General features: G+C 39.5%; 1 protein-coding gene across 3 annotated transcripts; it reads right to left on the bottom strand.

The window, feature by feature from the left end:
* Positions 1–3,046: 3,046 nt before the first annotated feature.
* Positions 3,047–23,788, bottom strand: ECHS1 (enoyl-CoA hydratase, short chain 1). 3 transcript variants are annotated; one of them, XM_074296286.1, is made up of 8 exons: positions 23,605–23,788; positions 15,967–16,164; positions 15,096–15,223; positions 12,555–12,654; positions 10,519–10,623; positions 9,799–9,918; positions 5,512–5,579; positions 3,047–3,649 (listed from the first exon to the last, which is right to left on the bottom strand). In XM_074296286.1, the coding sequence occupies exons 1-8, from the start codon at positions 23,690–23,692 to the stop codon at positions 3,584–3,586; spliced, it is 873 nt and encodes a 290-aa protein (XP_074152387.1). In that variant the 5' UTR covers positions 23,693–23,788; the 3' UTR covers positions 3,047–3,583. The 3 variants fall into 3 exon arrangements, with proteins under 3 accessions (XP_074152387.1, XP_074152388.1, XP_074152386.1); XM_074296285.1 differs by having other exon boundaries at positions 3,608–3,722; positions 23,605–23,783; XM_074296287.1 differs by lacking the exon at positions 5,512–5,579 and having other exon boundaries at positions 3,484–3,649; positions 23,605–23,783.
* Positions 23,789–24,602: the final 814 nt, after the last annotated feature.

The following is a 24,602-nucleotide window of genomic DNA, read 5'->3' as shown; positions in this document are numbered from 1 at the left end:
AAGCATCAATGGTTGCAACAGTCCTCCTGGAAGCTCTACTGGGTGATCAATCTGAGCACACACTTCATGTGACTGGACATACCCATAAATCACCAAGCATTTATTAAGCAGTTATGCTGTGTCAGGGAGTACAAGCGCAAAAAGAAAACAGGCTCAATGTTCTCATGTGCCACAATCAAAGCCATGAAGAGTCTCAGACAATAATATCGAATGTGGTAGTCAGCCCCCTCTCCTCCTACCCCCACCTGTGGCCTATAGTTAGTCAGAATATTATGTCAGAAACACAATTTTCAATCCTAGGGCAATTCCTAGCATAATTCTAGAATGTATTAAAGTCAAACAATGACCATAAGAAGCCAGAATGGTTTTATCAAGAATTTCTCATGTCTATGCCCAAAGGGCATTCTAAATTGAAGAAAGGTCTCCTTATTGAATAGGGCCCAGTCTAGGATCAAAGAGAATGTTCCCTGGGAGTTAAAAGAAATTTCAATCAGACATACCCTTTAGAGGCTAACCTTTCACAGGAATTAGGCTTCAATAGAGAGAGGGAAAAAAGCCTGGATCCTAATGTAATTGGTTATCAATAGAAAATTTGTTTCTTAGTAGAATAGCATTAGTAGTAAATAGTATATAATAGTATATAGAATTACCAATTCTGTATTCTAGGTAGGGTCTACAAGGTTTGATATTCTTTACATGTGGAAAATCCCCCCCCCCCATTTTGTCACTTTGCACGATCATTTGAAATCACCAATTATTTGGGAAAATATATTTTGATAATCATGGCAGGCAGGTTGACATCATAAAGATAACTCAATTCCTGGTAGCGATGAAAAGTTATTAGCTGTCTTTATGTGATAATACTCCCTCCATTTATTCAGTTTCAGAAGGTATGATGTCAATCTCAGCTCTGCATTTTCTAGACTTTTGGTTTTTTTTAGTCATTTCAGTTGTGTCCTACCCTTCATGACCCCCTTTTGGGATTTTCTTGGCAGAGACACTGGAGTGGTTTGCCATTTCTTCTCCAGCTCATTTTACAGATGAGAAAACCGAGGCAAATGGGGTTGTGACTTACCTAGATCCTACTAGTATCTAAAGCTGAATTTGAACTCAGGTCTTCCTGATTCCAAGCCTCATATTTTATATACTGAACAAACTAACTGTCCTAATTGAGGTCTATTTCCTTTAGTTCCAAAACTTTTAAACTGGAACAAGTTCTGATAGCAATTTAAAAAGTGTTCCCCATGTTCCTAACATCTTAATCAGAATAAAGGCAATCCACATTCTGCTTTCTGGTTTGATCATTGTTTCAATTTCTAGTTTTGTATAAGTCAGTATAGCTTTGCCCTCTAGTGATCATTTAAGCAACTGCCAGTCTTCACTTGAAACCCTATTCCTACCTGTGGGCCACAAAGTTTTGTATTTGAAGGTGGCTGATTTTTGTTTGTTTTTTTGCCAGATACATTCTCCCTCATTCAAAAAGATATATATATATATATTTTACATTAGTCATTTTCTGATATGCTTCTCCTCCCCTCCTTTAAGCCTAGCCTAACTCACCAGCAAAGCTAGGACCTTCACTACCTATGGCATTTTTCCTCCCAGAAGTCCCTCTACCTCTCTGCAAAGGAGGGACATAATCAGAACAAGGTTGTTCACTAGTGAATCTGAATTCCACACTTTTAAGAATATTGTCATTTGCATTATCAAAATAGTGGGTGTTTCTTTAGATAGGCTTTCTTCATTATATATCACTTCAGAAACAAGGTTTTCCATGTTTCTCTGAATCCTTCATTTTCCTAATTTCTTATTACCTAATTGCATTCAATTACAACCATGTCACACAATCTGCTCTGTAGTTTTTATGACTTTAATGAGTATTTCGTATGTTCAGTGCCTTTTAGTTCTACCAGGGATAGTAGCATCACAGAGCCAAAGAGATGAATAACTTGGTGACTTTTTTCAAGTAGGGACAAATCATTTTCCAGGACAATTGGACAAATTTACAGCTCCATCAGCAGGGAGTATATTTGTGCTTGTCTTCCCTAATTCCATCAATGTGGACTATTTCTACCTTACATCATCTTTGCTAACTCAAAGGTGAGGTGAAACCTACAGTTCAAAATATTAGAAGCCTTTAAAATTCATCTAAGTTCAGCCCTCTTTTTACAGAGATGAGGGACCTGAGGCCCAGAAAAAGACATATTCAATGTCACACAGGTAGTAAATCACAGAATTAATGTGGGATTGTAGAATGAGCAGGAAAGGCTGCTTATTAATAGAGTTAACATGCATAGAATGCTAAGTTCTTTTAAATTATTTCATTTGATCCTCACAATAACTCTGGGGCTGGTCCCCATTTTGTAGATGAGGAAACTGAGGCATACCAGTGTTATGTGACTTAGCCAGGATCACACATAGTGATGCTGCTTGGGCGAATAAATCACTACTCTTTCTTTCAGTCTCAATTTCTCATCTGGAATTTGGAGGTTGGACAATGACATCTAAGGTCTCATCTGGCTCTAAATCTATGATGTATGACTTGAACACAAATCTTCTGACTCCAAATTCAGGGCTTTCCCCATATTTCCTATCTCCCTTAATTGTCCCAGAGCACAATGTTTTAGGTTCCTATGGCTACTTTTTAGTTCTTGGGGCTCTTCCTTTGCTATCAAGCCACAGGAAGTCCCTTCTTGCTGTGTTCTCAGGATGCCCTCTCCCCTTACTTATTTACAGCTTTAGTCTAAAAAGCTGTAAAGCAGGATTGTTGCCTCCTGTACCCATAATCACTGGGTTCCGAAGGAAGCCTTCTAAAAATAAAAATGAATTTCCATTAACAGGCATCCTGATGAAGCATTCTCTGTCTCCTTCCTGATTCTTACCTGTGTTCCTGTTCATTGAGATTGCCAGATACATGAACATGGTCTAAGTAACAAGTAATCACTCTAAAATAGAGTGCTACATTTCTACATAATGGCTCTCTATTTATTTTGTGACATTATTGTGAAAATGAATTTTTTAAACCCTCAGTTCTTTAGACAGGGTATGATGAATAAAAATCATTTTAATCAATAGCTTATTCATATAATTTAAATAAGCATGAAGGAAATTTTTTTCATGCTGACAAGATTACATTCAAATGATGGTGAATACAAACAGGCTGGTTCAGACTCTTAGTCCCTTATGTCAAGTGAAGTTGTTTTAATTCACAACACCAAAGGCTTCCAGTGAAGAATTTTTGACCTAACAGTAGACAATAAGATCATATTGGTAAAAATACACCTGGCTTTGGAGTTAATCATGATGCAGAGAAACAGATCCATTAAGGCAAATAAATAACTTCAGTGTCTTGAGACAACACCTTGGATTCTGGTGCACCAAAATACAGAAGGACATGCTCTCTGAATCAGCAAAGGGTGTCCTGAATAAAGTCTTCTGAAGCAATGCTGCAGTCTTAAGAGAGGCACCTTGTGTCACTTATAGTTTACCTGTGTACAATAGCTATGATTTATTTTTATTTTTTAAAGTAATTTCTAAAGAAAAATATAAATCTCTTTGCCACTTCTCAAGCAAAATTCTGTGATTATTTGTCCTTAAAGTTGGCCTTCCTCTTCTCCACAAATGCACTCATTCCTTCTTTCCGGTCATCCTTTTATGGAAAAAGAAAAGGGGAAAGTTGACATTGACATGCAATCTTCCTTCTTTAAATCCCTAACTTCTTCCTATTAAGGAAAAATTAAAAATTCTCTGAATTTTTGACATTCAGTCCTACTTAGACACATTCATTCCAAACTCCCATGCAAATCTCATATACAGTATGTTAGGGCACGGTTCTACCCACTGAGGCTAATGGCTTGTCAAAAGAAAGTGCTAATGAATTCATCTCCATCATTCCTCAACACCACAATCAGGAGCAGTTATTAAGAATCTATTCCCATTTGTTATTTAAAAAAACACACAGAGATGGCATTATCTCAACATTGTTTGAGATTATGCTTTAAGTGCCACAGTCAATCAATGGATCAAAGGCTCACAGACTTAGGACTCAGAAGAGCCTTAAATATTATCTAGTCTAATACTCATTTTATTGATGAGAGAGCGGATAAAGGAAACCAGAAGAAAAAGATCAGGAATATTCCTTATGGGGATTGTGGAAGAATCAGAGAGCATGTGATAAACATTTTTGGTGCTGAGAAAAACCCAGAGCCACACATGGAGGCCCAGAGAAGTTCCATGATTTGCCCCAAATTCCCCACCACAGGTGGTGACAGAGGCAGAATAAGAACATAGGGCCTCAGATATAAATCCAGGACTCTTTCCATGGTAATGTAAGCTGCTTTAAGCTTTAACAAGTGGACAAGTCTCCAGACAAGGATGGGAGGTTGGCACAATTACTACCTTCAAATCAAGGCTTAGAAAAGTTAAGTGACTTGTCAGCCAATCAGTATTAAAGGCAGGATTCAAACTCAGATCTCCTTGACTATAAATTGATGTATCTTAGGTACCTTTAATGCCTCATATACTTCTAAAAGCAAACTTTTGTTCTGAAAGGTCTCTAACACAATAGGTGGGCACTCACTGGTAATGAAAACAATAACAATGAGAATTCCTAAGTTTTCTTCTCTTTGGTTATCACAAATATTTTAAATCATTAGCTCAAGGCTTCACAGATACCAACATAAAAATCTGGGTGATACAATATTTTATGCAATACACACACACACACACACACACACATACACACACACAGAGAATATGTTTATTACATATATTTCAGGAAAAAATGTGTGTAAAGAAAATGTTCTAAATACATTAGAGAAGCTGTCAAAAAAAAAAAAGATGACAAGATGTCAAAAAAGATGCAAATTTTTCTCTATAATGCCCAGAATAATTTTCTAAATTATCCTTTTTGAACCCTTGACTTTTTATTGTACTGTGTTTATGCCAAGCAGGTTAAACATGTTCAATTAAATATGAAAATCAAAGCCGAGCCAATTAGGAAAAAGGCAACTATCACTCTTGACCAAGTTGAAGTGGCAATAAGTTATAAACCTGAGAGTTTTTCAGTGTGGGTACTCCTTCCACCAGGGCTGGCTTTGGTCCTTCCATGCCTTAAGAGACAATTTTCATGAATTATCAAACATAATAACAGTAGTTCACATTGATGGAATGTTTTTATAAAGTATGCAATCTCATTAAATTAAAAAAATCAGCATCTGAGAGCCAACCTTCTGGTGGGGTGAACCTCTTGAAACTCTGTTTGACTGGTTTTTTAATAATAGCTGTGTACATTCCTGAAGGCTTCTGGGCTTGGTGAAACCTGTGAAAGCTTATATTCAGTTGGCACAACCCTAATGAACCCAGAGCAGCCTCCACATAATCAAGAGGGCCTTAATTACATAACCTTCTGTTTTCACATTAAGGTCATACATGAGTAAAGACTTTAATCTGAACTCCTCTCATGTCTGGGGTATAGCAGAAGTGTTCACATCAGATAAACCATTTACTTACAGTGGCGAAGGTTGAGTAGAAGATTTTCTTCTCCAATTTAAGTCCTTCTGCTAATGTCATCTCAAAAGCTAAAAAACAAATTCTACAAGTCAGGAATGTGGAGGGTACAAGATGTATGTGTATTGTCTGGATGCTTTTTTGTCAAAATGCTCAGCAAATTGCGGTGGCCTCTGAGAAGTTTAGTCTTATTCTTCCTATGTTTATCTTATGATTCTACATAACATCAGAAGCTGTCAGGATCCCTAGGATGTGTCAGAGGCACTCAAATACAAGTCATTAGGTATGTTTGGCAGCTGATTTTAAATTGCAGTACCCAATAGGAGCACGTGGTATTCCTTCAGAGACACTTAAGAAATTTGTTACCTCAATACTAGTGAATCTGAGGTCTCTCAACTCATACTCATTACTGCCTTCCCCGTCCCCATCAATGTATCAGATAAAATTCTGTAACAATGAAATAAAGAATAATAAAGATGTTAAACAAATATGCCAGAAAGGCTTTTAGAAAATTGCAGGTACCTATTGTCTCAGGTATTTTAGAAATGGGCATAGAAAAAATGTGCTGTGCCCTAAAGCCCAAAGCTAATTAATAGCCATAGGTCTGGAGCTTTCCCAACTTCCAGTCTGTAACGTCCAGGCTAGTTTTCTGGAGGATCTCTGGACAGGCCTTGGTCTTTTAGGTGGAGAACAGATGAAGGCAGGAGAGCCACCACAAGGCTGGTCAAAGATGGAGTCCAGAGCCTGGAATCTGGAGTCTCGAGTCTTCTCTGTGTCTGTGACTGATTCTTCTTCTGTGTCTGTGAGACTCTCTCTTAAATATCTCTGTATGATTATATCTCTACAACTGAGCATGTGCCTACTGCCCATTACATCACCATCACATTAAGTATATGTTTAGAGAACCATTGTTTCACATAGAGTAGGTGCTTAACTATAAGCACCCTGCTGTCTTTGATCCAAGTACACCTTTTCAGAGTCTTGGCCCTGTATAAGAGTCCTGTTCTTATACAGCTCTATTCACAATAATCAAAAAATATTTATATGATAATGGTTAACTTTAACCGTTCAGCTAGTGTGTTTAGCCTTCCATTTCAAGAACTATACTCAGAGAAAGACTCTCTTCTGTGTCTCTGCAGGATACAAAAGAAACTACTCCTAATAGTTTCATAGCCTGTTTCATAACCTGGGTGAACCATATGTACAAAGGCTGATTTGGAGTCGAAGACTTTTTGTGGCAGTTTTTTGTCAGAAATAAGTTAATACCCCTAATATAGGAATTCTTAAGTCCATGGAACCCGAAGAAGTCTATAGACAGATTTCAGGATGTCTAGAAACTTGAAACTATTAGTATTTTCATCAAAATATTTCAATAGTGTTGGTTTTTTTGCAATCTGTTAGGGGTATTTTTGATTCCCTTTAACCATTCTGAACTCAAGGCCATTCCTCCTACTATTTCTGGTTAACTAAAAATATGTTTTCACATTCACTTCACATGAACAAAAGCTGTTCTATGGGATGTAAAAATTAACTTAAGAGCCTTAAATATTTCCTAGATAAGAAGCCAGAGGAAGACTCTTAACTGTTTCTGACTCCTTAGAGATGAGTAAATCCTCTTCCTCAATTAGCCTATTATGAATCTTCTATAAATACTTTAATCTGTAATCTTATTCAGTTTACCTATGGAATTTGTTGCATGAAGATTGTTTCCTTAGGGGATGTAGATTATTACTTTTTAACTAACTTTGTATAACTTTTATGACCATGAAGGAAGTGGGTGATATTGGATCGATCTTCTCTTTAACTCTGATGGCCTAAGAGGAATATACAAGATTGTGATATGTAAAAGAACTGTTTCACTGTCCTGATGTGTAATTTTAAAATGATATAATTGTTACTTATAATCATAAGAAGCCTTGTCATAATCCTCATGGTGGTCCAAGTTTTACTCATTGACCTAAACTTATACTTAAGCATAATAATAAAACATTAGCTTTTACCTCCATAATTTCTGCATTATGATAAATATATATTTTCCAGTAGCTATCTACCACATGAACTCAGAGAAGAGATATTTCTCCCATATCAAATCATATACAGTTTATTTATTTGAAAGCATTATTCTGAGAAGGGATTCATAGGTTTCACCAGCTACCAAAGGAGTCTGTGAGACCAAACAAGGTTAAAGATCTCTGTTCTATAAGCTTATAATAAGATGGATACCAGGAATCTGGAAGGCACAAGGAAAAGGGTGAAAGATAAATCAGACAAAAAGGACCTGTCCTGAGAAAAACTGTCTAACTTATAGTACACCCAAAGATTTGGGTGATTTATGAAATATAAGAGGAGAAGTTCAGAACAGAGGTTTCTAGGTGTTGAAAAAAAACTGCCTACTGCTATCAATGGGGTGCAGCTTCTAGGGGAAATATCACAATAACTGGAGTCCTGTGGCCTTAGGAATGTAATAACAGGGGTAGTTAGGTGGCACAATGGATAGAGCACCAGACCTGAAGTCAAGAGGACCTGAGTTCAAATCTGGCTTCAGACACTTAACACTTTCTAGCTTTGTGGCCCTGGGCAAGTCACTTAACCCTAAATATCTCAGAAAAAAAAAAAAAAAAAAAAAAAAAAAAAAAGGTAAATGTGAAGACTGAGTTAGCACCCTGGATGCCTTAGAATCAGCTGGAGTCAGAATAAGAAAAGTCCTTGGGTCTTTATTCTTGGTCATTAGGGGTAGAAGTGAAGGGGATGGGCTCAAGCTCTTAGGAACTCCCTTACTGCCAAAGTGACCCTGGTTTGGCTGACTCCATCCCCTAATCCCTCCTACAATTATCTGTATACACCAAAAGATCAAGCCAGCATGGAATAGTGGGAAGGGCCATTTTCCAAGCATATTCTAATAGAGTATTGTCCAATTGGTAATTAGCTTTAAGTGCTCCCTTGTTCTACCCGGTGCACCTACTCAGAGTTACAGACCTTTACAGGTAAACAGGAATGCTATAATGTCGCTATATATGTCTTCCCTTAGTTTTTAGGGAAAATATAGCAATAATCCTGAGGCACCTTGACCTTAGCAGTGCTATTGTTCAAATAATCTATTTGTCAATAATCCTAAAATCTCTGTAAGGAATACTATATTATAGCTCTATAAACATTGCTGACTGTCAAATAAATAATCTGTTGGTCAGTGATAACAAAGTTCTTGAGATAATAGTGAATAGACCACCCTTCAAACCTACCTGTAAGCCAAAGTTCTTGAGATAATAGTAAATAGACCACCCTTCAAACCTACCTGTAAGCAAATAAGTACATGAAACTCCTGGTCTCTAACTTTTTCCTATAAATTTATCTCCTTGCTCCTGGTTCTTTGCTAAATTCTTGTGGAACTTAGCCTGTTGCTACTATTATAATAAACTCTGCCCCTTGACTTGGAGACAAGTTCAAGCCTGAAAATTCATTTGAGATACCTTGTCTGAAATCCCAATCTTTAGGATCTCCTTTGAACCTCAACACTATAAGGCATTGACTTGCCCTCTGGAAGGTTAAGGGAAGAGACTTTATTGAGTTACAGATGATCCTTATCTGACAAAAGTATAGTGATTATTTGGTGGAGATAGACTCCTCTTCCTCCTCCCCCCCCCAAGTAAATCTTATGAGGAAATTTACTCCAGGAATATTTAAATAAGGGTACATTGAGCAAGATAAGTGATACCTTCAACTATGACTTTAGAGAAGTCAAAGCATATTCAAATGGTCTTTCACCGAGTATAATAAAGGATAAAGGTGGCTAATATGGCTCTTTTTAGAGAAAGCTAGAATAATATAATCCAGATCCTTTGTTTTAGGATGATCTAATCTATCATAGGAAAAAACAGAAAGCCTGGGAGAACTAGAACAATGCACTATTTTGGAGTCTATTGAACACGAAGAGCCAAGATCATAGGCCTTCAGCACATGCTGGTAAGTCAATTCTTAACTGAATTTTCTAACAAGCTGAACAAGTTCTGCTTACCTATTTAACATAAATAAAAGTCATATGTTTTAGATGGAAGTTCTATAGAGGAGAGTTCACTTTGTAACAAATGTTAAGAAGCCAGGTGATCTTGCTCAGGCAGAAAACTTTCCCACACACAACTAAATTTTTAAGAATCCAAAAGATTTTTAGCCACAATGTAATTCAATGCTCTTAGATTTCAGATTTTTGAATTTTCCTTGGAGCCTTGATTCCTTAACCCCAAACCCTACCCAGGTACCTCTTCCACTCTATTTCATTTTGCTAAAATTCATTACCTGCATTCACTGAATCTTTGGCCATTTCTGTTACAATTTTAGAATTGTTGGCAATTTTTTCTGCACATTGGATGGCTTCTTCAACCAGCTTCTCCACAGGGAAAATTTTGCTAACAAGGCCTAAAGCAAAAAACAAAGTTAAAGAGCACACTAAATATTTTTGAAGGTATTTAGTATCTGTTCCTACTTCACCAATGACCATTTGAAAATATTCCATAACAATCAGGTTTTTTTTTAAATAGAATAATAAACACCTTTGCAAATCAATTCAGAAAATTCTTTCTGCTTCTTCTCCTCCACAGAAATCCTGGTATCAGGAATTCAACAATGACTTGTGGGCTTTCTTCTTGATTTTGGAGTGAATTAAACTCTGGGCTGCAACAATTTAGTGGAAGAGAGTAGCAAACCCCGTTATACAGACACTCTTAGAAAGAGGCAGAGTGAAAAAACATGTGAGTCAATCATGCAACCTTCCACTACCCCATTAGTGCCAATAGCACCATAGTCCTTGAGCATATACAAGAGGAATAATGGTCCTCTCTCTGAGAGGAATCTCAAGGATCAATCTTTTAGAACGCAGTAGGAAAAACAATGGAAACATTAGATTGGGAGATCCTTGAGGACAGGGGCTGCTTCTTATCTTGCTTTGAATCCGAATTAATAAAAGGCTAATGACTGATTGATTGGTTGAAGCATCAGCTACAAAAGTGGGGCTAATACCTGCTTGCTTGGCTTCTTGAGCTGAGATTCGGTCACCTGTAAGGACCATCTCCATTGCCAAAGACTTTCCAACTACCCGGGTAAGTCTCTGAGTTCCTCCAGCACCTAGAAGGAATGGAAGAATTATTAGGTTCTTTTTTTTTTTAAAAAGGATATAATACCATCCCATTTGTGAGCTTCAGGGGTACTACTGGTTCAATAAAAGAGGGCCAAGTATAAAATAGTTAAAAGCAAACAGAGAGTAGAGGGGCAGTCAGCAGAGGTTGTAGAACAATTCTTAATAGAAAAACCAGAGTACATTCGTTCACCTCTCTTCCAGGAATACTCTCCTTAATTACTTAAGTCTTTTAGTTACTTCTAGTCCTGAATGGTCAAGCCCTGTCCAAGTCAAGTAAAAAGTGTCATTGGCACTTAACTGCCTTCATTTCTTTCCCTTTCTTTTCACCCCCCTGGCTTTCCCAACAATTTTTTTCTGTGGGCCCCTCATCAGAGAAAAAGATAATTTTGGAATAGTGCCTCATTCTTCCCAGTGAATTCTCCCCTCCCCAACTCAGACTTCCATCCCCTCATTTATCAACAGATAGGTATGAGTAAAACACTTTAATGAATAACAATTGCTACTCATATCCAGTTGTAGCCTGGCTCTAACAAGATATCTAAAATTTTTTTCTTCTGCCTGGCATTTGGCATACTCTTCTGGAATTTGACAGGCTAGAAATGTCTATTTCTCATGCAATTCCCCTTGTTTGTATTGTCTAGGTTTTTTATTTTTGTTTTGTTTTGTTTTTTAACCTGAGGCAATTGGGGTTAAATGACTTGTTCAGGGTCACACAGCTAGGAAGTGGTAAGTGTCTGAGACCAGATTTGAATTCAGGTCCTCCTGACTTCAGGGTTGATGTTCTATCCACTATGCCACCTAAGCCCCCCTGTGATGTCTAGTTTTTGAGCTTAATTTAATTAGATGCACTCGAAGAATACCTCTTCACTCAATTCCAATCAATTGCCCAGATGCACAGAGACCAGAACTTGGTAAATATTGTAGACTCCATCCTTCTGTCCTGGCATGCAAGGCCTCCCTGCGGATTCTGGCTGAATCCTTGTCCTATAAGTGAATCTAGACAAGACCGTGAGTGCCTCCCACGCCAAATTCTGGATGTACTCTTGTATGACTTTCATGCAGTTGGATGATTCTGGATAAGGCACACTGCACTCCTTTGTGAATAAACATATCAAGTAAAAAGCCATTTGTTTCTAACCTTCCAGTTCCAAAGTCGTGATCCTGTGATCCTTCTCTAAGCCATTAGCTAAACTGTTTCTTTTTATATATACATAATGTAAATGTATGTGTAAATGCATGCACATACACATGTGTCACATACTCTACATATATACATGCATATATTTTTCTTGTTACACTGACACAGGGTTTTCAGGATTGCCAAGTTCGTGCCTTGCACCAATCTTATGTGCATTTGGTGAGGTGGGTTTTTTAACTCATTTAACAGATGTGGAATCTGAGGCAGAAATAACTTGCCTACAGTCCTATAGTTAACAATCCCAGGAGCCTAGACTTGAACCCATGGTCATCCTCTAAGTCCTTCCAGTTCTTCCCATTATCTATTTAACCCTTTAAAAAATGGGAAGAACTTTCAGTACAGCACCAGATCTGGTCCTATTTTACATTAACATAAGCTACTAAAAACAGTTAGCTTCATGTCTCTTAACTAGATTCCTTCTTCTTGGATCCAACACACACTCAATATATACTCATGCACAGACACACACTCACACACACACTACAATCAATCACATACACACACACACACACACACACACACACACACACGCACACGATAGTAGGCAGCCTTCTGGTGATGAGGCTCTCTCTCCTGGCTGATTTCCAGTTAAGTTAAAACACACTAGCAGGCTGAGACTTTGCTGGATCTCCCTCAAACACTAGGTCATGAGAAGACGACGTTCATGTCACAACCAGTGGCACAGTCAGGAGTTCGTGTCACAGTCTGCGGGTGTCTTACCTGGGATGGTCCCTAGCAGGATTTCTGGCTGTCCAAACTGAGCCTTTTCACCAGCATAGATGATATCGCACATCATAGCAAGCTCACAACCTCCCCCCAGCTGAAAAAACAAACAAAATGCTATTAGCACATGGCAGAAACCAAACCAACAATTTTTCCTCTGGCCGTCTTTAAAGCCCCTTAAAACAAAAAGAAGTACTAACGCTGACAGGAAGGATATCTCTTTGAGGAGTGAGGTGAGCCCAAAACCTAGCATTTCTAACCAAAATTTAACAAAAACCAAAATCCTTGTAACAAATACACAGGCAAGCAAAACAAATTGTTGCACTGGTCACCTCCAAGAAAATATATCTTTCTTTCTTTTTTTGTCTTTTTTTACTAAGACAATTAGGGTTATGTGACTTGTTCAGGGTCACACAGCTAGGAAGTGTTAAGTGTCTGAAGTCATATTTGAATTCAGGTTCTCCTGACTTCAGGGCTGGTGCTCTATCCATTGGGCCACCTAGCTGTCCCAAAAATGTCACACAGCTAGGAAGTGTTAAGTGTCTGAAGTCATATTTGAATTCAGGTTCTCCTGACTTCAGGGCTGGTGCTCTATCCATTGGGCCACCTAGCTGTCCCAAAAATGTCTTAGTCTCCACTCTGAGTTGATCACCTCTCTTTCTAAAGATGGGAGGCATGCATTATATGCTGTCTGGAACTGTGGTTGGTCATTGTATTGATCAAAATTCTGGAGTCTTTCAAAGTTGTTTGTCTTTACAACGTTGTTGTTACAGCATTTATAGTTCTCTTGGTTGTTTATTTCCTTCTACATTGGTCCATACAAACATTCCTAGATTTCTCTGAAACTAACCCCTTCATCACTTCTTATAGCACAATAGTATTCTACTATATTCGTACACCATAATGGGTTTACCCATTCTCTGAATAACACAGGGTCTTAATTTTATAAATGAAGAAAATGAAGACCACCTCCTCAAGATATTAATCCCCATGAGCATCTGTCCAGAGGTCAAATTATAAGTTGCCAGAGAAAATAGGAAGCATAAACCCTCTATCTCAGATTCTCTGTCAGAGGATTAGAAGAGCACCTCAGGTGTTAATGTTTCCTGTGTTCCCATAAAACAATCTGAAAAGTTAAAATCCATGATCATTCCCCAATAGATGAATGGTCAAGGTACAAGATCAGGCAGTATTCCAAGAAGGAAATCTAAGTTATACATAACCACATGAAAAAGTGCTGCAAATCACTATGAGAGAAATTAAAATGAAAGCAATTCTGAGATTCCACCCATCAAATGGCAAAAATGACAAAAAAGGACAGTTATGAATGGGCTGTGGGAAAACAGGCATGCTAATGTAACTACTGGTCTAGGTGTTTTAGAAAATAATTTGGAATTATGCTCCCCAAATCATTACCATTACTAGACCAATACCCCAAAGATATGAAAGAATGAAGAAAAAGATCTATATGTAAAAAAAGTCAATAGCAGTTCTTTCTGTTATAGCAAAGAACTGGAGACTAAGAGGTGCGCAGGAATCAGGGTGTAGTATGTGAATGTAACAGAATCTAATTGTGTTGTCATAAATGCCAAAAAGGGATGGTTTCAGACAAATCCAGGAAGACTTGTATAAATCCATACCCAATGAAGTAAATAGGACAGGAGAACAATTTATATAATAAGAGAAATATTATGAAGACAATGGTCTAAAGGTGCTGAAGGAGATAAACATTTTTTAGATATGTAGGAATTTATTGTGCTTGACTATGCAAATTTTTTTCAATGGCCTGCCTTTCTCCTTCCCTCTACTCTTTCCTTCCTTTCCTTCTTATTTTCTCTTTTCCTCTCTCCAGTTTGGAGAATGAAGGAGGTGGGAGGTATCAAAGAGTTAACAACCAAACCCCCCCAAAAAAAAGAAAAAAAAAAAGAGTTGCCAGAAAAATGGAAAAAAAAAAAAGAAAGTCATTGAAGCATTATTTTAAAAAAGGAATACACAAAGGACAACAAAAAAAGGTATGAAGGAATCACAAATAGGAAAGCTTTGAAAGCTACTTATAAAACAATAATATACTTGAAAGGAAATATAAACTATATATAGTAGGGATTTTCATGTAAAATTCTCTTTTTCACTTCCTTTGCATATGAAAATGCTCATTTTATTTGACGTTTAAGTTAAAAAATAAAAAGAAACTAAATAAAAAAGGCAGTACCATGTACACTTCCTAGATTAAAAAAAAAATAATTCACATAGAAGGTCATTTAAAAATAGCCTTAAGGCTTCCAGCAGGAACTTAGTTTTTATAGTTAAATGGAATCCAAATTTAAAGTTAAATTTTCATGAGAAAATTATGGCTGATAAGAGAAAAGCTTCAAAATGTATGCTTTAAATGTCTATAATCACTTTTCATGAGAAAATTATGGCTGATAAGAGAAAAGCTTCAAAATGTATGCTTTAAATGTCTATAATCACTAAGATTCAGTAATCACTAAGTCCACTGAAATGAAGGAAACTGGTGGAAGAAACAGCATCAACACTCACTGCATAACCATTGACAGCAGCTATGACTGGTTTCTTGATTTGGGTGATGATGTCCCAGTCCTTTAATAACTTCCCCGAGTAACAAAACTGGAAAGTCTTATCACACATCTCCTTGATGTCTGCTCCAGCTATAAAGAGAGAGAAAAACTAATGGAGGTTTAAGTGTCACAAAGAAGAACTCATATTTCTTATCACATAGACTCTCAAAAGCATAGAATCTAATCTAGTTTTAGTGGAGGTGATTTCTAAATATCTGTGCTGGGATTTTAAATCAAACAATTATAGGAACACTCAGTAATACAAAAGTGGGGTTGAATATTCATCTTGCAAGGCAATATAGTGAGCACAAAATTGGCCTTGGAGTCAGGAAAGTCTGGCTTCAAATCCTGATTCTGACCAATACTGGCTCTGGAAGAAAATCACTTAACTTCCAGAAGCTCCAGGAAACTCCCTGACTCTGGGCTGGAAAGAAGGCATGGACTGCAGTGAGGAGGAAGTATTTCTTAAGACTCCCTGAACCAATGAAATCATAGATATATGTGTATAACAGAGGATGGGAGGACTGAATCACAGATTTAGAGTTACAGATTTTTTACAGATGAAGAAATGAAATCTTAGGGATGTTCAGTGATTGAAGAATATGCAGAATGATTTCTAGCAATATTCCTCCTCTCTGTAGATACGGTTGCCCCCAAAGAATGTATCACTCTAATATTTATAAAAGTGCAACTCAGAAGACACAAAGGTATGGTTAAGTCTCTGTGACTAGAATACAGATGTTGAGGAACATCAGTTACAACTCATAGAGCTGTCTGTAAGTCTAGTCAAACTCTGTAAGTTATTTAATCAGTTTCCATTTAATGTGACCTACCTGCAAATGCTTTTTCTGAGCCTGTCAGAACTATGGCCCCTATAGATGGATCCTTCTGAAATGTCATCAGGGCCTGGTTGAGCTCATTTATCAGGGGCTGGCAAAGTGCATTCAGGGCCTTTGGTCGGTTCAGTTGAACTAGTCCCACATTATTTGCCTTCCCTTTCTTTTCAGTAATAATGTATTCAAAGTTACCACCTATAATAAGAGAACACAAAGAAAAATTTCACTGAGGAAAAAAAAAATCAAAGTAGCCCATTGGACTCAGTTTTCCCCAGCTTCCTAAACAAACCTACAACAAAAGAGCATCAACTTATACAAAAGATAATGTCAAGGCATATTTACTTTTGGATGACAAATGCACCAATCTCACATATAGGTTGAAAAATTAATATAGATGAAAAAGAAATGTATTCAAAGTTCAAACTAAGACATATATTTTTGGACACTGCCAATGTTGAAACTTGTTGTGCTTTACTATGCATATTTGTTACAAGGGTTTTGTTTCTTTCTTTCTTTTTTCTTTCTTTTTTTTGCTGAGGCAATTGGGACTAAGTGATTTGCCTAGGGTCACACAGCTAGGAAGTGTTAAGTGTCTGAGGCCAGATTTAAATTCAGGTCCTTCTGATTTCAGGGCTGGTGTTCTATCCACTGCACCACCTAGCTTCTCCTCTATCTCTCTTTTTTTTTAATGGAAAGAAAATAAATTGTTAGTAGAAAAAAGGAAGGAAGGGAAGAAAAGAAGGAGGAAAAAAAGTGGGTAGGGTAGTCAATTACTCTTGGTTTTACATATCTACCTACAAGCTCATCAGCTATGGCTTTGGCTTTGTTAGCCTTATGTAGTTAACTAGCCACTAATCCCATTCTCTTAGCTTTTGTCAGAAAGAAGGAAGGCTGCCTAAAGCAGGGGAGCCAGGATACCTAGAGAGATACTATTCTTTGAGTTCAAGGTCCTATCTCTAACCCTTTTCTTCCTGACCACTTCCTCTGCTGGCCCTCTGGAGAAAAAGACTGAGGTGGCATTAGACTGTAAGCTTTTTGAGGGCAGGAACTGTCTTTTATTTTTTTTTGTATTGCTAGTGCTTAGCACAGTGCCTGGCACAAAGTAACAAAGTAACTTAATAAATGTTTGCTGATTGATTCTCATGAAGAACTAGCCTTCATATAGCATTTGAAGTTTTACATACCTTATCCCAGCTCCTAACAACCTTAGGAGACAGGGACTATAAAAATTATCCCCATTTCACAAATGGGAAAACCTGTCCATGGTAGCACAGTTATCTGCTGCCCCGTTGGTCTGATTCCAACCCCCCCATGGTATTTGCTACATCATGTGGCCTTTATATTCTCAGGAATAGAATGGTTAACAGGAGAACATTTTACACAGCAGCAGCAAGATTATCCGATGATAAATTCTGGTGGATGTGACTTCTTAACAATGAGATGATTCAGGCCAGTTCCAATGGCTCTGTGATGGAGAGAGCCATCTGCACCCATAGAAAGGACTGTGGGAACTGAGTGTGGATCACAACATAATATTTTTACTTTTTTGTTGTTGTTTGCTTGCATTTTGCTTTCTTTCTCATTTTTTTTCCTTTTTTGATCTAATTTTTCTTGTGTAGCATTATAATTATGGAAATATGTATAGAAGAATTACACCTTTAACATACATTGGATAGGGGCAGCTAGGTGGCACAATTGATAGAGCACCAGCCCTGAAGTCAGGAGGACCTGAGTCCAAATCTGGCTTCAGACACTTAACACTTCCTGGCTGTGTGACCCTGGGCAAGTCACCTAACCCCAATTGCCTCAGCAAAAAACAAACAAAAATATATATTGGATTACTTGCTGGAAACATTGGGGGCAAATTTACAAGGTTTACAAAATTAAAAGGGTAAATGTTAAAAATGTGCTGTGCATATGTTTTGAAAATAAAAACCTTTTATAAAAAAGTTTTTTAAAAGAGTTGAATGGTTAAGATAGAGCAGACCATGAAAATGATGCCCACTCAAAATGAACTTATGTTGTAATGATAGAGACAATAAATACATATAAAAATATATAAAACAATTAATAAATACCAGATAACTTGGGAAGAAAGGCGCTAGCAATCGGGGAGATCAGGAAACGAGTTTCTGTGGAAGGTGAGGCCTTAGTTGTATCTTAAAAGAAAAGATGGGCTCTAGGAACTACTTTTCCTGATTATTCCTTTTCATTAGATCTATTTTGGCTTTTATTTTTTCTGAAATCAGTAACTTAAAAAAAAAGTTTTTTGACAATCATATTTCAAAGTAATCTGTTTCTTTTATCATCCTTTGTATTTTATTTTATGCATAAAATATTATTCTGAAAAGGAGCTCATGAAATATGAAAGGTTAAGAACTGCTACTTATGTGAGGGAATCTTGTATGTGTGGAACAACATGAAGACCAGCTTGTCTAGCCTACAGAGCAGAAAAAGGGGAATAACAAATAAGCCCTAAAAGGGAGATTTTGAAAGGTTTTCAGTGGCAAAGTGGGGAAGGAATCTAGAGATTATTGAGTAACACAGTGCCCCATTCAGATCTGAGCTTGAGGGATATCACTTTGACAGCTCAGTGGAGAACAAAATGGAGAAATCAGAGGCAGAGGGAGACCAATTAGGAAACTAGTGCAGCAGACCAATTGAGGGGTGGTAGCTGTGAGGAGAAAGAAGATAGGTGCCAGATATAGAGGTAAGATTGATAAGACTTGGAAAAATATATACAAATGTATACACACACATATAAAAACATACACAACATAAATACAAAGTTAATAAATACCAGGTAATTTGGGAAGGAAGGCACTAGCCATTGGGGAGATCAGGACAGGAATTTCTGTAGAAGGTGGGGTCTTAGTTGTATCTTAAAGGAAAAGATGGACTCTAGGAGCAGAAGATCTATGGCAGGGGTTCTTAACCTAGGTCTGTGAACTTAAAAAATGTTTTTCCAACAATCATTTTTCAATATAATTGAATTAAATTTGGAAATATAATATAACTATTGAGGGAGAATGTGAGGAGTTGAAGATTACTCCAAGGTTGTAAAACCAGGTGGCTGAAAGGAAGGCGGTGTTCTCAAACAAAACAAAACAAACTAAGGAAGTTCAGAAGAGGGGAGATATGGGGCTGTCACGGTCACATATTGCAAATGAGACAGTTGGGAGACCAGTAAACTGCTGGATCTTTTCAAGGTCTCTTACATATTGAGTATAAATCCAGAAGATTTAAGAAAAAAAAAAAAAGGAAGGTTAAGTGGGGCAGCACACAGATTACTGGGCTTTCAATCAGGGAGACATCTTCATGAGTTCAAATCTGGCCTTGGACACTCAATAGCTAGGTAACTCTGGACAAATCACTTCACCCTGTTTGCCTCAGTTTCCTCATCTATAAAATAAGCTGGAAAAGAAAATGGCAAACCTCTGGGGATGGAAGCTTGGTCTGAGGCCCAAATACCTTCAGACCAATTCCTTGGAGTCAAAAAATAAGCCCTGGGGTAAGTTGAAGACAGATCATAGGGAATTTTCACTTCATGAACAGTGAGGGGGTCTAACAGCTGAGTAGGAACAGAATGGTGTCCCCTGGGACAGGAGAAGTCCTGGGCTTAGACTGTAAGAGAGGATATGTCTAAAGAATAGTAACAGAGGGAGAGGGACTCTGTTGGCTGTGGGTGACAGCTCTGCAGGAGAGCAGAGTCCCTGGTTTCAGTTCCAGGACAGAGAGTCCAGCCACCAGCGGGACCACAGGAATCTATAATGTTTGTAAGACAGTGGGGTTAGTCTAGTCATGACTGGGGTCTAGAGGAGTACCCAAGATTGGGCACCAGAACTCAGAAAATAACAGTAAGAAGGACCCATGGCTTGAAGCATTATCCCCTATGCTTTGGGACTAGAACTTGATTAGAATATTAAGATGCTGAAACAAGTAAAACAAAATAAGAATAAAAGCAAGTAAGTTAAGGAGAAAGAATCCAACCACAGACGGGATAAAGAAGATGTGGCTTCATATTTAGGAGAAAACAGAGCTAAAAATGTCACTCCTTTGTCAAGGAGAAATGCTAAAATTGTCAAAGTCCAAAAAGAGTTCTTGGAAAAAATTTAAAAAGGATTTTAAAAAATCAAATAAATAGCTCAAGGAAAAATTAGAAAGAAAATAAAAGCAATCTAAGAAAATTAAGAAAAGAAAGTCAACCAATTGGAAATAGAGAATGAAAACTTAAGGAAGAAAATGATTCCTTGAAAAAACTGAACAAGGGGTAACTAATGACATAAGACACCAAGAAATAAAACAAAATCAAAAGAATATAAAAAGATGAGAATATGAATCATCTCATTAGAAAAACAACTGATCTGGAGAACAAATCAAAGAGACAATATAAGAATAGTTAAAGTACCTAAAATTTATAATTAAAAAATTTTAATATAATATTATGTTATTAAGGAAAATTGCCCTAAAGTTCTAGAACAAAAAGAGAAAGTAAAAATAGAGAAAAAACCCCACTGATCACCCCTGAAAAAGATCCCACAAAGAAAATTTACAGGAATATCATAACTAAATTTCAGAGCTCCCAGGTTAAAGAGAAAATATTACAAATAATAAGAAAAAATTAAATATTGCAGAGGCTATAATCAAGACTATACCATTAAAAATTGTAGGTCTTGGAACACTATATTTTGTAGAGCAAAAGGGCAGGGATTATGACCCCAGGTAACTGGATGGAATGGAATAAATGGAAGAAAATGGATATTTAATGAATTAGAAGATTTTCGGGTATTTGTGACAAAAATAGCAGAACTTAATGGAAAATTCAACATATGAGGTCTAGAAGAAATGTAAGGTAAACATTAAAGACTAATTATATGTGACCCAATAAGGTCAAACTGTTTACTTTTTATATGTGAAAATGTTATCAGTACTCTTATGACTGTCAGCCTTATTTGGTAGTTTTGAAAAAAAAAAAAAAAAGACCTAGGCTAAGTTGCAGATGATGGAGTGATTTTTTTAAAAAATGAAACAGTGAGAGAGATAAAAAGGATTATTTCATACAAGTGGGTCATGAAAGGAAGAATTCATAAAGAAACAAGTGGGGGAGGATGGTTGGTAGAACCTTACTCTCCTCAATGGGTTAAAGATGAAACAACATATACATGTAGAAGAATATAAAAGTCTTCTACATTTAGAAAGAAATGAGAGATCAAGGGAATAGGATAAAGGAGGGACTTTTAGAAGGGATGAAGAATTAGGAAGAAGAAGGGGATAAGGGAGAAACTCTTAGAGAGGTGGGTCGATTAAGGAATAGTAGGGAAAGGTAACAGGTAAAGGTGGATAAGGTAAATAGGGTGAGAAGGATAATGGGAAAAATAGAATGGAGGGAAATACACAAGTAATTATAACTCAGAATGGGCTTGATTTACCCATAAGATAGAAACAAACAGCAGAATAGATTGAAAATCTGAATTCAGCAATATATTGCTTTCAGGAAACAGAAATGTTTTACACACACACATACAAATATATGTGTATATGTGGGTGAATGTGTTTCTATATGTATGTTTATAACATGTATATATGTATATAACAAGACAAGAAGTTTGGAAAAAATAGTTGTAATAAGCATTTGTGGAGGGTGTAGCCACAGGGCTAAAAATCACAGGTCCAAAATTATTGCATTGGTTTTTTGGACGTTACAGGTGTATAATAACTCATTTTAGCCGGGAATCTTGTGCAACAGGGACTTACAACAAGATGGATCATGCCTGACACCAGCGTATTTCTTGTTTTAGAAGGCATGGGGGTAAAGCATGTTCTGTTCTAAAAACTAACCATAAATCCAAAGCAAGTCAACCGTTTCCCAATGTTCTTTCTCTGGGTGTAGATGGCTCTTTGATTACAAGATCATTGGGACTGAAGTGAGTCATGTCATTGCTGAGGACAGCCGCGTACATCAGAATTGGTACTTGTAAAATCTTGCTGTGGCCGGGTACAATGAGCTCCTCATTTTGCTCATTTCACCCACCGTTAATTCATGTAAGTCTCCAGGCCTTGCTGAAATCCTCCCGCTGGTCGTTTGTTACAGAACAATAACATTCCATAACCTTCATACACCACAATTTATTCAGCCGTTCACCATTTGTTGGGCATCCACTCAGTGTCCAGTTTCTGGCCACTACAGAAAGCGCTGCCACAAGCTCCTACGTGGCCCATGAATCCCTCCTCCTCTGGTTCAGGGGATCACCCCCACTTCCCTTCTGAGTCCAGTTCTGGCCAAAGTGACCCTCCCACAGCATTCCATTTCTCTGAGCCTCTGGAAAGGCTTGCCATGGTGGCGGGCTTTCCCTCATTCTCCGCTCCGCTGCCCACACATGGCCGTCCCCCGGATTTTAGCCCCCTCCCCCTCTTGCACATATCCCAGATTTACTTAACTGTGCATAAATGAGCTGGCCGCATTTCCAGGAAAAAGATACCTCCTTGAGAGCAGGGACTGATGCACTTTTGTTTGTATATTTCCAGTGACCAGGACAGTGCTTAATGAGTGCTTTTGGACTTGCTGGAATCTACCCCAGCCATGCCAGTCATGGAAATGCCTTTCCCACCAAAACTCCCAAACTTCTCCGTACCAGATCCTCCGCCCTTCCCGCCCCCCTTCTTTTATCCCATCTGCTTCCGCTCTTTCAAAGGCTCCCAAGACACTTGCTTGTCACCAAATGCAAAAGCCCTTTTGGTTCTGCGCAGCTCCCCACAACTGGACGTGCTACATCCCTTCCCTCAGGGTCAGACGCCGGAGCGATTCCCTGACCTTTTACCTGCTTCCCTCTGACTGCTCATGTGGGAGTGCATGTGAGTCATCCCGGAGCTCGGGGTCCCGAAAGGCCCCCCATTCAGCCTCATCTCCAAACAAACAGTTCCAGAATAAAGAAGATTCTAGTGAGTAACTAGGAATCGGCGGTAGCTGCAGGGGGCCTCTGGCCACCCCTAGGCTCTGCTCCGTGGGAGACCCCCCCATCCCTTCTCGCTGGGGAAGCCTTTCCCAGTGCGGTCCAGGCCCCGAGGTGCACGCTTCAGTGGCAGCCTGCGCGTCCCCACAGGGCACCCCGTCCCCTGAGTGGAAGAGGGAGGGGAGGGCACTCCCACACAGGGGAACCCCCGGCCAGCTTTCCCTAACACTCAGGCTCCATTTCTTCGCCTCCTTCCCGTTGCAGCCTCCAGGGAGTTTCCCTAGGTGTAGGCCCTTCCAATTCAGTCCCAGAGGCAGCACCAAGAATGCAGACGCCTCCAGGCCTCCCCTGTTAGTGCTTTTATCCCCGGGGCCGGCACCCAGCGGTGCGGAGCACGAGCAAACTCCGGGGGGCCGGAAAGCTACAACCGCCCGCCCCAGTAACTCACACGCTTCCTACGTTTCTGCGGCCCCGTAAGGAGGGTCTGTCAGCAGACCCATTTTGCTAGTGGGAACACTGAGCTGAGAGGTAGGAGTCAGTGAGGTCATGAGGGTCACGAGGCCACGCGGGGGTTTGAACCGGGGGGGGGAACCCCGGGAGCTATCCACGCAGGCACGCGGACACCCACGGGGCCTCAAGTCCACCCTCAGCCCTTCCCCCCAGTCTCGGGGCCGGAGCGGCTTACCCGCCGCGTAGGTGCGGGACGCGGGCAGCCGGGGGCAGCGGCGGAGCAGGGCGGACCCGCGGAGCACCAGCGTGGACAGAGAAGCCATAGCGCACAGGCTCCCACCGACACTGTCACGGGCACGATCTGGACACAGTCAGAAGAACCTCGGCCATGACTCCGCCCCCCGCCCCCTCTCCAGACCAATCAGGGGCCGGGTCGGGAGCCTCCCCCTCAGAGGTATCGCGAGATTTCCCTCAAACTAGAGAAGAGAGGGGAGGAGCAAGAAGGCTGGAGTGCTCCCCTCGGTACCGCCTCCGGGCTCGGGATTGCCTGGGTGGGAACGGGAGACTTCCGCACCGGGCGGGATCTGGGGAGTTCTGTGGTGCTGCCGGTGCCCAGTCTGCCGCTGCCCTCATCTTACAGACCAGGGAACCGAGCCCCGGAGACTGGGGTCACCCTGCTAGGAAACTGGCGGAGCGGGGATCTGGACCAAGTCTTCCGACTTCCCCTACGTTGCAGAAAGAGTTACGGCGGAGCAAGCCTGAGAATTCAGATTCCCTGACGTCCCGCAGTGCACCTGCCCTACCCATGATGCCCCGAGAAGCAGGCTAAAGTGCTCAGGCGCTGGGCTCCTCCCAAGCAAAAGCATGTCTCTGCCCCTGGACTTCAAAATGAGAAGGGGGAAACATGTAATGTCACCCTTCCTTCCTTCCTCCCTCCCTCCCTCCCTCCTTCCTGTCTTCTTTCTTCCTTTCTCCCTCCCTCCCTCCCTCCCTCCCTCCCTCCCTTCTTCCCTCCCTCCCTCCCTCCTTCCCTTCCCTTCCCTCCCTCCCTCCCTCCCTCCCTCCCTCCCTCCCTCCCTCCCTTCCTTCCTTCCTTCCTTCCTTCCTTCCTTCCTTCCTTCCTTCCTTCCTTCCTTCCTTCCTTCCTTCCTTCCTTCCTTCCTTCCTTCCTTCTTCCCTCCCTCCTTTCCTTCCTTCCTTCCTTCCTTCCTTCCTTCCTTCCTTCCTTCCTTC

The sequence above is a fragment of the Sminthopsis crassicaudata genome, chromosome 2, assembly GCF_048593235.1.
Source record: "Sminthopsis crassicaudata isolate SCR6 chromosome 2, ASM4859323v1, whole genome shotgun sequence".
Taxonomy (NCBI): Eukaryota; Metazoa; Chordata; class Mammalia; order Dasyuromorphia; family Dasyuridae; genus Sminthopsis; species Sminthopsis crassicaudata.
The sequence above is the reverse complement of the archived record's forward strand: the minus strand, read 5'-3'. Positions and strand labels throughout refer to the sequence as shown.

What these genes read in the sequence shown, in the direction of transcription:
- ECHS1 (XM_074296285.1), bottom strand. Translation starts at nt 23,692, where the DNA reads ATGGCTTCTCTGTCCACGCTGGTGCTCCGCGGGTCCGCCCTGCTCCGC. An exon ending in GTCCCGCACCTACGCGGCGG is followed by an intron (nt 16,165 to 23,604) that starts GTAAGCCGCTCC and finishes CTCTTATTATAG; the next exon opens with GTGGTAACTTTGAATACATT. An exon ending in TCAAGAAGCCAAGCAAGCAG is followed by an intron (nt 9,919 to 10,518) that starts GTATTAGCCCCA and finishes TTTTTGCTTTAG; the next exon opens with GCCTTGTTAGCAAAATTTTC.